At 43.1% G+C, this 14,181-nt stretch overlaps 1 protein-coding gene across 1 annotated transcript; it reads left to right on the forward strand.

Moving 5' to 3' along the window:
• Positions 1-8: 8 nt before the first annotated feature.
• NPY2R (neuropeptide Y receptor Y2) lies at positions 9-7,111 on the forward strand. The gene is made up of 2 exons (XM_006769633.2): positions 9-161; positions 5,162-7,111. The coding sequence occupies exon 2, from the start codon at positions 5,184-5,186 to the stop codon at positions 6,321-6,323; it is 1,140 nt and encodes a 379-aa protein (XP_006769696.1). The 5' UTR covers positions 9-161; positions 5,162-5,183; the 3' UTR covers positions 6,324-7,111.
• Positions 7,112-14,181: the final 7,070 nt, after the last annotated feature.

Here is a 14,181-nt window from a genome sequence, read left to right on the forward strand (position 1 = left end):
GGAGGACCCAGCCTCCCGGCCACCCGGACGGAGGGGCGCCTGCCCTGCGAGGTCAGGACGGACGGAGCTGGACTTGCCTTCGGGGACCTGGCAGTGCCTTCGGTCAGGCGTCTTGCTTGTGCTTCTAAGCAGAAAGAAACTCGACGGCCGGGCCAGTGAGTGTAAGTCCTAACTCTGATTCGCCTTCCGGGGACAATATCCCACGAAGAGGCGCTCGGTGCTATGAAGGGGCATGCGGGGAGGGCCTCAAGAGTGTAGGAGCTTTCCCCTCGGTTAGGCCAAAGGTGATGCCATCCCCAACTGCTATCTTCGCAAGATGCTCGACCATTTCCTTTTCCTTGACTCTTCCTTCCAGAATAGCAAGCTGTTATTGTTCTTGCCTCTTTTTTGCTTTAAATATACTTTTATTGATTTCAGAGAGGAAAGGAGAGGGAGAGAGAGATGGAAACATCAATGATGAGAGAGAATCATTGATTGGCTGCCTCCTGCCCGCCCCCTACTGGGGATCGAGCCCGAAACCCAGGCATGTGCCCTTGACTGGAATCGAACCCGGGACCCTTCAGTCCGCAGGCCAACGCTCCATCCACTCGCTTTAAATATACTTCTATTGATTTCAGAGAGGAAGGGAGAGGGAGAGAGAGATGGAAACATCAATGATGAGAGAGAATCATTGATGGGCTGCCTCCTGCCCGCCCCCTACTGGGGATCGAGCCCGAAACCCAGGCATGTGCCCTTGACTGGAATCGAACCCGGGACCCTTCAGTCCGCAGGCCAACGCTCCATCCACTGAGCTAAACCAGCTAGGGCGTTTGTTCTTGCCTCTTCTCTTTAAAATGAAACCCCTGTCTAAAGGGGAAGGTCGTATTGGATACTCCCAAGCTGTTCAAGAACAAACACATTTATTTAAGCACTCACTGGTTTTCCACGCCGGCTTCACTCACTGGGAGGAGCATATGGTGGATGGAGGAGAAGGAGGCAAAAGTAAGAGCCTTAAGACTTTTTTTTTTTGCCAGAGGAACACATTATTTAAACTTAGTAACATGAAACAGACAATGCTGTTTTCAAAGAAAAACCACAAACTCAATTGGAAGAGAGATATTCAAGCCCTTTGGCAAATGTTTTCAACTTTTTGCTGATCAGGCGAACAGCCATGTCTTGTGTGTAGCATTCTTGAATGTGCACTCCTCTCTCTCCTGGGACCGGCAAGTATAAGGCGCTTGCCATGGTTTGGGGGCTTTTCTTTTGGGAAAAATTCCTGGAAGGTTTTGTGATTGATAAGGTGGTGAGTTTTATCAAGGCCAACCTGTGACAATAAGCATACCATTGTTAAAAGTTCCACACATTTAAATGTATAGTTAAAGCATAGCCTGGTTTCTCACTGAGATAAAGTTCTTTGAATCTCCGGGGCGGGGGCAGGGGGGCGGGGGGGATCTTGAAGCTATTTTCTTGCTCTATAAAGAAATATCACTATAACAGAATTTCTAAAGAGTCACTTTAAGGTAAATATTCAGTTTTCCTTAAGTGTCTTGAACAATGAGAATCGTGTATTTCAAGGAAAGGGTTTTCCCTTGTCTACTTGTCTTTTAATTTTTGTGCTCCTGAGTTTTTAACCTGGCAGCTCTCTCTCTCTGTCTCTCTCTCTGTCTCTCTCTCTGTCTCTCTCTCTCTCTCTCTCTCTCTCCTCTTGTGCTTTTCCACAAGTGTGCTCATGAGGTAATACATTCCCAGGTGAGCTCTGACCTGGCTGAAGTCCAGCACCCATATACTAATAGCTTGTAGATCATTAACTGTTCCTGCAGAGAAGCTTTAAATAAAGGGGCTTTGAAATAAAGAAAATGGGACTATAAAGGAAAAGAGGTTAATAAATGAAATATGGTCCTAATATCCTTCTATCTCAGGCTCACTCTCAATTTAGTTTGCTGCAAACCTCTAACTCAGACCTCTTGGAGTCTTGTTAGTTCTGTTAATGAATTGTCAGGATTGACTAACCCTCTGTGTAAAGTCTCTCTTAGTCTAAGGGAAATGGCACAGGCTATCAAATACACACGCCAAGGTTTGGCTGGTTAGTTCCCATTTTCCCTAATTACTAAAGAGGGGAGGCACATGCAAATGAGGGCCCGGGCTTCTTGGAACAGTCCATTTAAAATGTATACGAAGAGAACTTGAATATATTAGTAAAGCAAATATGTGAGTACATGGACATCTCTCTCTCTCTGCATTACGGCTCCTATTAGTGTGTGTGTGTGTGTGTGCGTGTGTGTGTGTGTGTGTGTGTGTGTGTGTGTGTTAAGCTCTTGAGATAGAAAGTTTCCTTCTGGGTATACCAACTGACAATTTTTTAATGTTCGAATCAGGGATTGGTTTAAGAGGGATCTTGGCATCTTGGGACAGCTTTCTTCTAGAAGTGGTTGCCTGACCAAGAACAAGAAAATATTTACCAGGATGGCATATCAGAACAAGGAGTTCTGTACAGGCAATTACAGTCAGTAAAGGAAAGGATCAAAATTACTTGGTATTTTGCTGCTCTCAATTATTCAGCAAGATTATGTTTTCCTTTAGCTTCATATTTGTTTTGCCACCTCTAATGTGTTGGATGGGGTGCTAAGAATTAAACAAGGGGTGGATATGACCCAGTTTCTGTCTCCCAGAGGTTGCCGTGTGGGCTGATGGGAGGGAAACACTTGCAATGTGACACGCAGAGCTTCAGGGTTAGAAGTGAGCACAGGTTGTCCGGGGAACGAGAGACTTCCCACTTCCGGGCAGGGAGGGCAGAGAGACGAGAGAAAGGCTGATGTGCTGCTGGAATTGGGAGGAGTTCAGTGCAATGGAAGCACGAGTATATACTGGGATGTCAGGAGAGATGAAGCCAGAGGGTAGGCTGGGATGAGTCCAAGGAAAGCTTTGAATGTCATACAATGGCGTTGGGATTTTCTTCCCATGCCAGTGTTACCAACTTATGCGTGCAGAACCTTTAGTGGGAGAGCACATCAATGAAAGCAGCAGATCTAGTGAAACAGAAGCTATTCAAGAAGCAAAAGAGAAGGAATTACAGGCAGCGAATTGGTTATATAAGTAATGAAGGCCAAACAGGGGATGTTGAGGCCGCCCAGGGATTAGCAAGAGCAAGGAGTCATTACTACCTCCAGGCACATGGACATGGGGAGGAGGCAGTGTGACTGAACCCCAGGGACCAGGACCATCCAATGGCAACAGAGTTACTATGGGACCATCCTGTGCCAACCAAAGCCATGGATGGGCTGCTGAGGCTCTGGTGGGAAGAGAGAGGGAGGGAGAAGAGTACAGCGGCTTCTGCCTTCCTCCTGCCCTCTAATTACCTGCCAGCAGTTCCCATTGGCCATTCATTCTGATGAATCGTGAGCCTGAAAGTACAGCCTACAGCAGTCAGCCATCCAGAGGAAGGGTGGGATATGGGGCTGGGGCACTGAGGCCCAGCCAGCCATGGTCTGTGAGGTGACTAAATATAACTCACCAATGTAGGTAGATGCTGTTATGATGAATACAAAACAAATTCATTTAAAGGAGGTTCTAAATTAATGGTGGGAGCCTTTTTTTCATTATGAATATATTCAATAGGTACCACTACTATGAAGTTGGGATCTGAGTGTTTTTATAGACTCGAAAGGGGAACTATTATTAATAACCAATATATTATATTCTTTTAAGAAATCTGGGGACATATGGGAAGTAATATGATCACGTTTGAATTTCAGAAACCCCATTTTATTATCCAGTAAAATGTAGGAGCCTAGAATAGAGGTCCTATCCTGCTGTCTTTTCCCCCAACACAAATTCTTATTCCTGACATAAGATTTTAAATGCTTGCTCAATGCAAGGATGGAGCTATGCCTGGCATTTAGAACAGTGGTTCTCAACCTTCTGGCCCTTTAAATACAGTTCCTCAGGTTGTGACCCAACCATAAAATTATTTTAGTTGCTACTTCATAACTGTAATGTTGCTACTGTTATGAATCGTCATGTAAATATCTGATATGCAGGATGGTCTTAGGCAACCCCTGTGAAAGGGTTGTTCGACTGCCAAAGGGGTCGCGACCCACAGGTTGAGAATCACTGTTATAGAAGATGCTCAATTATATTTGTTAAGTGAATGAATGAATGAGGAAGGAAGGAAAGAAGGAAAGGAGGGAGGGAGGAAGGAAGAAGGTGAAGAGGGAGATAAGATAGAAGACTACTAGAGTAATTATGGTAAGAGATCAAGGGTAGCAATGATAAGAGGACCCCTGGGAAAGATAAGTGAGAGATCAGTCTGAGGGTTTCTTAAATGTGGGGGCTAAAGGAGATGAAGAAGTCTAGAATGGTAACTTGCTTTTGAAGTTTACTTGGCTTAATGGATGGAGAGAGTGTTGACTGAAGTTGGGCATGCAGAAGAAAAAGCCTGGGATTGGGGGGCTGCTATTGGGGAAGCGAAGTGTGAAAACCTTAATTTTTAGGGGTTAGAGAGAGATGTAGTTCAGATTTAGACATAGTTTTTGCATAGTTCCTATGTAGGACTCTGCTGTATATCAGGTAGAATGTTTATTTTAGAACATGAAAAAAAAATCCAACTGCTTTGAACAGGTTACCTGTTTTTAACACTAACCCCTACACTAGGAATAGTGACAAAAAAAGAGAATCCACTCACTTTACCCTAAATATTTTATACTCCCAAAGTTCAGGCACCAGGCCAAAGGTTTCAAAATTTGTCTCTTTTCTGTGTAGTTTGTTGCTATATTTATAAATTTAGAACAGTCAAGATATTGAAGGACACTTTTTCTAATTTAAAATTAATTTGATGAATTAATAGAAGTTATAAAATTAATTGATAAAGTTTCTAGTGTTCATCTCATAAAATGGGTTGAATCGGTTTAGTGGCATTCACATAGGAATTACATTTATACATAGGTATTACATTTTACCATTGTAACATACATGTCAAGGACCTGATTTAATTCATCCATATTTAGACTTAGACAAAGAATAGACACATTAAAGGGCCTGTTTTATGAAAAGATTACACTATGTGCAACTTGAGATATCAGAGGACAGGCATTTTGAGCCCCCACCACAATGAAATCAATCCTTTTAGGATATTCCTTTGTCTCACCCTTGCTTCATAGTTGTTCTTTTTTTTTTTTAATTGTAGATTCTTGTGCTAGTTCCTGAAAATGGGCCCAATAGGTGCAGAGACTGAGGAGAACCAGACAGTGGAAGAAATGGAGCAGTATGACCCAGGGCAGACCACTCCTAGAGGTGAGCTGGCCCCTGACCCTAAGCCAGAGCTTAGAGACAGCACCAAGCTGATGGAGGTGCAGATTGTCCTCATCTTGGCTTATTGCTTCATCATCTTGCTTGGGGTGATTGGCAACTCCTTGGTGATCCATGTGGTAATCAAATTCAAGAGCATGCACACAGTAACCAACTTTTTCATCGCCAATCTGGCTGTGGCAGACCTTCTGGTGAACACCCTGTGCTTGCCATTCACTCTTACCTACACCTTAATGGGGGAGTGGAAAATGGGTCCTGTCCTCTGCCACTTGGTACCCTATGCCCAGGGCCTGGCAGTACAAGTGTCCACGATCACCTTGACAGTAATTGCTCTGAACCGGCATCGTTGCATCGTCTATCACCTGGAGAGCAAGATCTCCAAGCGAATCAGCTTCCTGATCATTGGCTTGGCCTGGGGCGTCAGTGCCCTGCTAGCAAGCCCCCTGGCCATCTTCCGTGAGTACTCACTGATTGAGATTATCCCTGACTTCTCCATTGTGGCCTGTACGGAGAAGTGGCCGGGTGAGAAGAGCGTGTATGGCACTGTCTACAGTCTTTCCTCCTTACTGATCCTGTATGTTTTGCCTCTAAGCATCATATCTTTTTCCTACGCGCGTATCTGGAGTAAACTTAAGAACCATGTCAGCCCTGGAGCTGCTAATGATCACTACCATCAGCGAAGGCAAAAGACCACCAAAATGCTGGTGTGCGTGGTGGTGGTGTTCGCGGTCAGCTGGTTGCCTCTCCATGCCTTCCAACTCGCTGTGGACATTGACAACCAAATCCTGAACTTGAGGGAGTACAAGCTCATCTTCACCGTGCTCCACATCATTGCCATGTGCTCCACCTTTGCCAACCCCCTTTTCTATGGCTGGATGAACAGCAACTACAGAAAGGCATTCCTCTCCGCCTTCCGCTGTGAGCCCAGGTTGGACACCATTCACTCAGAAGTGTTCGTGTCATTCAAGGCTAAAAAGAACCTGGAAGTAAAGAGGAAATATGGCCCCAATGGCTCATTCACAGAGGCAACCAATGTCTGAGGAAGCTGTGGTGTGAAAATGTGTGGATGAATTCTGCCCAGAGCTATAAATCTGGGTGGGGACGGCGCCCAGGTGCATCCTGATTTCCCATTTTTAAGAAGAAAAAGAGCATCTGAATGGATGCTCTTTGGTGTCATTCACGGAAAACGCATTGGCAGAGCCGAGGTGAAAACACACCTATTGGAAGATAGGACAACGAAGCATTTCACATACAGTTGTATGGCTGGAAGGTGGAATTACGGAAATGCTCGTGACAGTTTCCCAGAGTGAAGGAAACCTGAACAAGGAACTGGCGTTGTCAGCATCGCTAAAAGGTGGTGGCTAAATAAATTGACTTTCAAATCACACTGGGGAGTAGGTTGGGGATGATGTATAATTAACTGCTCTCCCCTCCTCTGATGAAAAGATGACCAAACACCAATTTCCCTAGGGAGCCACAGGCTCTCTCTCCTTTATTGTATTTTGTGTGTGTGTCTGTTTTAATGAATCTTCCTATAGATTAAATCCACTAGGAAATGCTGCAGGTAATTGTTACCACCGAATTGTAGGACTTCAAGGAAGTAAACGGAAATTTGCCATATAACTAGTGTTTTGGAAAATGACGGGGAAATTCTTAATGCTCAGCTAGCTGATTTTTCTTAAAACCAAATGCACGTTTAGTGAAAAGTTGCTTCAACTCAGAATCAAAGGTTGAAGTTCTCAGAATTATGGAAATGTAAACCATCATTTGACTTCTCATTTAAGTTGTCCCTGCTTTCTATATATAGATACCATTAGGACAACCAATAAGCATGCAATGTAATGCATTTAGTGATTTAATTAATTAATATTAATTATTATATATTTTGAACATGTATTATTCCTATGTTGGAGTGAGTTTGTCTTCACTAGAAATTAAACCAATTAGAAAATAATTTTGTGGCATTTTAAAAAAAATTTGTGGTTATTTGTAAGCAATATTTGCACAGGTACATAGCTCTAATGTGTTCACAGAACACTGTAGTCTTTTTTGAAATTCCTTTTCAATGGACTCATTCATGAAACAGTATAATTTCATCTAAATGGAACCCCTCTGATAAGAAAGCTAAAGATATTGGACTCATTCCATTTTGCAAATGTTCTGTTTGGACCAATTTCAACATAAATTATGCTCTCCTCAAAGTTATTAGCTGAGTTATTTTGATAACATGAGTATATACCTAATAAAATTGTACCTACACAACCAAAGATGCTTAAAACCCTATTATGTTCATGGCAAATAATTGAGATGTTAAAATAATTGTAGTTCTTTGAATGCTGTTAAAGAAGTTTCATTGCAATCATATTTTTGTAAATAGAGTCTTTAAATTAAAAAAAATTCCATGAGTAGTATAACACTTAGTTACAAATATTAACTTTTTGAACTGGAGAGTTTTATTTTATTGATATATTTAAAATTCATACTATGGCTCTTACTGAGTTACTTTCTTGCAAGAAATGAAAGACTGGTCTTGAAGAAGACAGCACTTTTGGAATACAGAAAAAGAATGAAAAATATAATTTAGATTCGGTGAAAGACTAGTTTAAAAGTAAACAAAAATACTACATCTGTAATATATCATATAATTAAAGATTTTTCTGTTGCACTTGACATATATGTCCAGAAAGAGATTTTTTGCCCTTTAAATAGCAATTACTTTGCATAAGATATCAATAGAAAATTGTGGTTAAAGTCTTTTTGAGAATTCTCACACTGTAGGAAATGTGAATGCTACCATATTACCAGTTGTAATAGTAAGTTATTAGAATTTAATTAATGATCCAGTAAATGTATATGATCTAATTAATTCTGTTAACTCAGTAAAAACATCTTTTTGTATAGTTATTTCATCTGTTGAAATAAATAGAATCTGGGAAATTAGAGAAATTGAGTGGTACTTTATATCAGTTCCTATTCAAGACGAGATCGTAAACCTTTCACATAGTTAAAAACAGGGAACGAATGGTGGCTTCTCAACAGTTAGTCTATCTCTCTTTCTATTTTAAACATGAACCTGAGTCAGTGGACTCACTCCCATGTTGATGCCTAAATCTTTATTTTTATACCAGACCTCTCATCTGAACTTGTATTTGTATCAGCTGACCTGACATGTCCACACAGCTGTCTCGTCAGCAGATCAAAAGCAGGATGTCTGAAACAGAACCTTCCACTGTGATGCACATCCCGGCCTCCGCCGCTTTGTTTTCTTGTATTTCCTGCCCCAATCACTTCACTACTATCTTCCCAGGTGCCCAGGGCCTTACACTTTAGAGTTACCCTGGACTCTGTCCCTTTATCACACATGTCCAATTAATTCCCACAGCTCCTTCTAATTCCTCAATGTTTCTGGATTCCATTCACTTTTCTCCATCTCTATGGTCCCTACCATATTTCAGGCTGTGATTATCTCCCCAGACCACTGTTATCTCTCATCTGGTTTAATGTAGCAACTTCCTAATTATTCTCTATCTTGTCATCTTCCCATCCAATCCAACTTTTACCCCCTAGTCAGAATGATTTTTCAAAAACTCAAACTTTATGCTGTTTCATTGCCATCAGACAATTATGGCAATCTTGAGAATTGCCCAAATAATAATTTCTAGTTTCAACCTCATCCTCTCCTCTCAGTGCTTTGTTGGATTATGCAGAATTGCAATGATGTGGAAAGACTCTATTTCTTTTTTTTTTCTATTATGAAAGCCAGTGTGTTAAAGATATTCTCTAAACTTGAAGATATTAGGGGTGTTAATGGCACCTAGCTAAGGTGAAAATTTGTTAAGTATGATTAAACATTTCTCGCACATATTTAGGTACCTATCGTTAAGCCTGAGTTTCTACATTAAAGAACTTTTTGAGTGATATATAAATACTTTCAGCTTCTTCAGGCTGAGATCCTCATTTTCATTCACACCAAAATTACAATATTGTTTTTAATCCACCAGAAGCAAGTTATAATATGAATCAACCCATTTGCTTGAATAGCAACACCAATCAAAAATCCTTTAAACAAACTATTCAGTTTTGATTTATGCCAGATGTATAAATGATAATTTGAATGCTTAATATGGAACTTAAATGGAAATGCTGAAGAAGTCTGTAATGGCAGAAATGTAAGATGCTTTATAGCTCATTTTATGAAATTCATTCTAAAGTACATTCTTTCAGCCCATTTATTTATATGGTATTGTAACTCTGATCTCAAAACCTATCCAGTCATAACCCTTTGTTCATTTTACTTCATGTACTGTACTGTTTTCTGCCTTCATCTGTTTCAGTCTGAGACACACTCTGATTAAGATAAATACTTTCAGGAAATCAATTGTTCTAAAGCTTCCTCCCTCCCTCTTTCTCTCCCTCCCTCCCTCCCTGAATATATTCTCAATTGTGTTGCTCTAGTAGTCAAAACGACCTTTTTTTTTTTTAACTTTTCATATTTGCAATACCCTTATAAAGACAAGAATATACATAGTTTTTTTTCACAAACAGCCCTTCCCAGGGCAGCCTCACCTCTGCTCCTGTCCCCCCCACACGCCCAGCAGTCCTAGGACAGTGGCTTTGCAGCTTCCAGTGTGCCCTTCCCACCTGGCTTTGGAAATGCTGTCTGCAAAATCCTGCTGTCCTCTCTTTCCTTATTTGATTCCTACTTTTCCTTCATATTTCAGTGGAATCATCACTTTCTTAAGGGAATTGTTTTGCCCTTGAACTAATGTATCTTCTCTGTTCCATGCTTTCAGAGTGTCATGTACTTCCCACAGTCATAATTTTAAACTCATCTGTGAGATTGACTACGTCCCTCAGTAAACTGGGAATCTCTGAGAGTGTTAGCACTGTGCTTCTCTCCAACCTGGCCTTTTTCAAAAAAGACAGGCCATGTTTGCTTTTTTGCTCACCAGTTTATTTCTGAATACTGAGCACATAGTGTCTGGCACACAATAGACCTCAATAAATATTTGTTAAATTAATTTTGACTGGATAAATCTAATGGGTACCAATTTTGAAAATATATTACTGTAAAATTCTGAACTACATTTTTATAACATTCATTTAATCTTTATAAGAAGCATATCAAATAAGAGTTATCCAATTTTAAAGATGAAGACATGGAGACTTGGAGATGTTGAATAAATTCACCAAAGTGTCACAGCTGATAGGAGAGCTAGACAGCTCCGACTCCAAAGCACGTGCCATTACCAGTGTGAAGCGTGATTTTACCAAGTTGTTCATTCACTGCCCAGTTTTGTTTCCGCCCCCCTCAGCCTAGATTAATTTATCTCTTTATTTTTAAAGGACTTTCACTTGCAAAATATACTTGATCGACTCAAAACAATTTCCCTCCTAGGTACATTTTTTTTTCAAAAGACACGTACATCCTTGGCAAAAATAAGTGCTGTTTTCGGTTCTATGTGTATTCAAATATATACTTACTAGAGGCCCAGTGCACAAAAATTTGTGCACTCGGGAGGGGGGGGGTCCCTCAGGCCGACCTGTTCCCTCTCGCATTCTGGGTCCCCTCAGGGGATGTCCACCTGCTGGCTTAGGCCTGCTCCCGGGGGGGTTGGGCCTAAGCTGGCAGTCAGACATCCCTCTGGCAGCCCAGGAGCCCTTGGGAGATGTCCACCTGATGGAGCAGGCCTAAGCCATTAGTCGGACATGGTTATCCAAGCTCCCAACCTCTCCTTTTCTTTTTCTTTTTTCTTTTTTTTCTGGGATTTATTTTTCTATAATTGAAACTTTGTAGCCTTGAGCGGAGCCCAGGTCCAGCCATGGAAGGTGGGAATCTTGGCTTCCTCCATCGCCAGGGGCAACCCAAGCCTCCTGCTTGCTCCAGCTCTGTGGCCGTGGCCATCTTAGTAGGGTTAATTTGCATACTCGCTCCTGATTGGCTGGTGGGCATGGCTTGAGCATAGCAGAGGGATGGTTAATTTGCATGTTTCTCTTTTATTTCATAGGATGTCTGTATATCTGTGTCTGTGATGGAATATTTAGACCATAAATGCCAGAAACTCATGAAGGTTGATAGGATTTATTCTTTATCTACTAGTATATATGTAAAAGCCTAATCAACCATTCAACCTGTCAACCGTTCCACTGTTCCACCAGTCACTATGATGCACACTGAACCATAGGAGCTGCTCTCTGGTGCTCAGTGTGCTCCCACAGTGGGAGAACCACTCAGCTGACCAATGGGTGCCAGACACAGGGCTCATGGCTGGCCACGGCCGCCTGGAGACCGCATCGGAGCGGCAGCAAGCCTACTGAGCAGTGGCAGCAGGCGAGCCAGGATGAGTAGGAGCAGCAGGCAGGAGCAGCAGGCTGCATTGGACTGCTGGTTTTGCCTGATCTCCACAGGCCACACTGAGGGACCCCATAGGTGCACAAGTAAGTGCACCAGGCCTCTAGTCCCAATATAAACTAAGAAGAGGCAGAAAAGGATTTATTTTATGGTTTAGCTTTTATATTGTAGATAAATCAATAGCAATGCTAAAAATCTTGAGCTACATAATCCTATAGAAAAATATGTGTCTCATCTCCAATATAATTTCCAGTACTGGTTCATTACCAATAAATGTGATTTTCAACCGTAAATCTGTCTGTCAACTATTTAAAGTGAGAGAACACTAAAGTACAGGCTTACTAGTTTATATTCTTATTTTTAAGTTAACCAAAGCCATGAAATCCTCCCAGGCCACTTTACTTGGAAAATACCAATCTCAATGCATTTTTAGAGACTAAGAAGTTAATTCCAAGCCATTGAGAGAACAGTGTGATTCCCACAAGCATGCTACCGTGAGCCAAGCCCTCTTCTTTAGTCCATGGGAGCATAGCCACCTGTTGCAAAGAACTGGAGCCACCACTAATTCCCTCAGCCAGCGGGAGTCAGAATACTTGTGTCGGGGGCTGATTTCCCCACCGGGCTTGGTGGTAGCACATGTTCAGCAAGGTGAGTAGTAATTAAGCTGTGTGAAGTCCCATTTCTCAGGCTGAGAGGAACAGGGCCTGCAAGTCATTTCAAACCCGTTAGAGGGGGGAGCAGCAGCAGGTAAGCACTTGACTGCATTGGGCTCTGCTTGATATATGTTGGGGTGAATGCAGCCACAGGGGTACTGCATTAGCTCTAATGATAGGTCTTGGCTAAGTAACCTCAGTCTGCATTTGCCAAATGGTTAACTGCTCTTACAGCCATTTCATAAATGCTCACTCACAAGGGGCACACCGAGTCCACCCCCTTTTGCTCTTTCATGCAGAGATTGTCTTACCATCGCTTCAGATTTGAAGAGGAGGAACCATCCTTTAGGGAAAATGCAATATTTCTTCAAGGGTGTGAGAAATGCTCCTGGGAGGACTCCTGCCACCCTGAGCCACGCTGACCACAGTCACTGCCCCGGGCCCTTGGTGCCCACATAAAAGCCAAGGTGAAATAGTATCTTCGTAAATGCAAGGCTGGAGTCACCAGCAACACTCTTACTAAAATACAATCTGTTTGCAATTATACTTCAAGTGTTCCGCTGTCCTCGCTGCTTACGCCACCTGGAGTTGGAAAGGAACCCTTTTGCAAGGAGCATTAGCCCTTTCACCTCACGTAGATGGTTCTCAGTTCATTTGTAGACCTTGTAAACTGAGGATTACATTCTCAGTAGACCTAAGGCAACCAAAGGCCCGGTCCTCTATTTTTCAGATTTTTTTTTTAAAGGGGTAGGGTTCCATGCAGTTGATAGGGCTAAGTGCCATCTCAAGGACTCCAAATTCCTTCGCTCTGTGAAGGGCCTGGTCTAGGTCAGGAGGGAGGAGCGCCAACACCCTGGGGCCAAGGTTCAGACAATGAGATGGCATTGACTGACAGGATGAGGTTTATTGGGGTCTTGGAGACACGGGGACTGGGAATGAGGGGGTGAGGTCAAAGCTCATGGGGAGAACCCCCTAGCCAGACCCTCCTTCCCCTTGGGGTTGGGAGGAACACAGAGACAGACAAACCAACTGAGATGGGAAGACCAATAGGTGCTAGAACAGAGTGGGAGGAGACCCCAGTGTCCGCCAGCTCCCATTCCGCAGTAGGGGAGAGCAGCCTGATTGGGAATGGGCTGAGGGCAGGGGGATCTACCCTGGTGCCCCGGTCCTCCTTCAGCACAGGGAATGCAACAGGGAAGACAGATTCTGGCTCTAGCCATCACCTAGGCAGCAGTACTCAACCTGTGGGTCCTGACCTTTTTGGCAGTCAAATGACCCTTTCACAGGCGTCACCTAAGACCATCCTGCATATCAGATATTTACATTACAATTCCTAACAGTAGCAACATCACAGTTAAGTAGCAACAAAAATAATTTTCTGGTTGGGTCACAACATGAGGAATTGTATTTAAAGGGCCAGAGGTTGAGAACCACTGACCTAGGGTCACCAGTGATTGGCGGGGTGGGGGGAGGGTGAATTTGGAAGGATTCAGGGAGATTGGCGGCATGGTCCCCCCACACTCTCCAGACCAAGGTCGTTGGGAATGATGGCTCTCCCGGAGGGGCAGGCTGCCCTTGGGGAGGGGTGCCCATTTTTTATTAGGGCCCTAGAGGTGACAAGTACTTGTGGAGGCCCATTTCTTGGTTCCCCAGTGTAGGGGCCCATTGATTTGGGGGTGCCCAGCTCAACTCAGGTGAGCTAGCAGGTCGGGAAAGACGCAGAAGAGGAGGGGGCGTGTCTGCCTGTGTTCACTGTGAAGAGGGTTCAGCGCAGGCCACAACAGTGCCAGCCCATTCCAGTGGACAGGAGGCTGCGCATCTGGACCAGTCCATCCTACTGGGCGGGGGGACGCCCAACCAGCCTAGTCTAGTGTTTGGGGGTGGGAAGTTTTC

Source organism: Myotis davidii, unplaced genomic scaffold (assembly GCF_000327345.1).
Source record: "Myotis davidii unplaced genomic scaffold, ASM32734v1 scaffold1324, whole genome shotgun sequence".
Lineage (NCBI taxonomy): Eukaryota > Metazoa > Chordata > Mammalia > Chiroptera > Vespertilionidae > Myotis > Myotis davidii.

Coding starts and splice junctions, on each gene's coding strand:
- NPY2R (XM_006769633.2), top strand. CDS start 5,184: ATGGGCCCAATAGGTGCAGAGACTGAGGAGAACCAGACAGTGGAAGAA.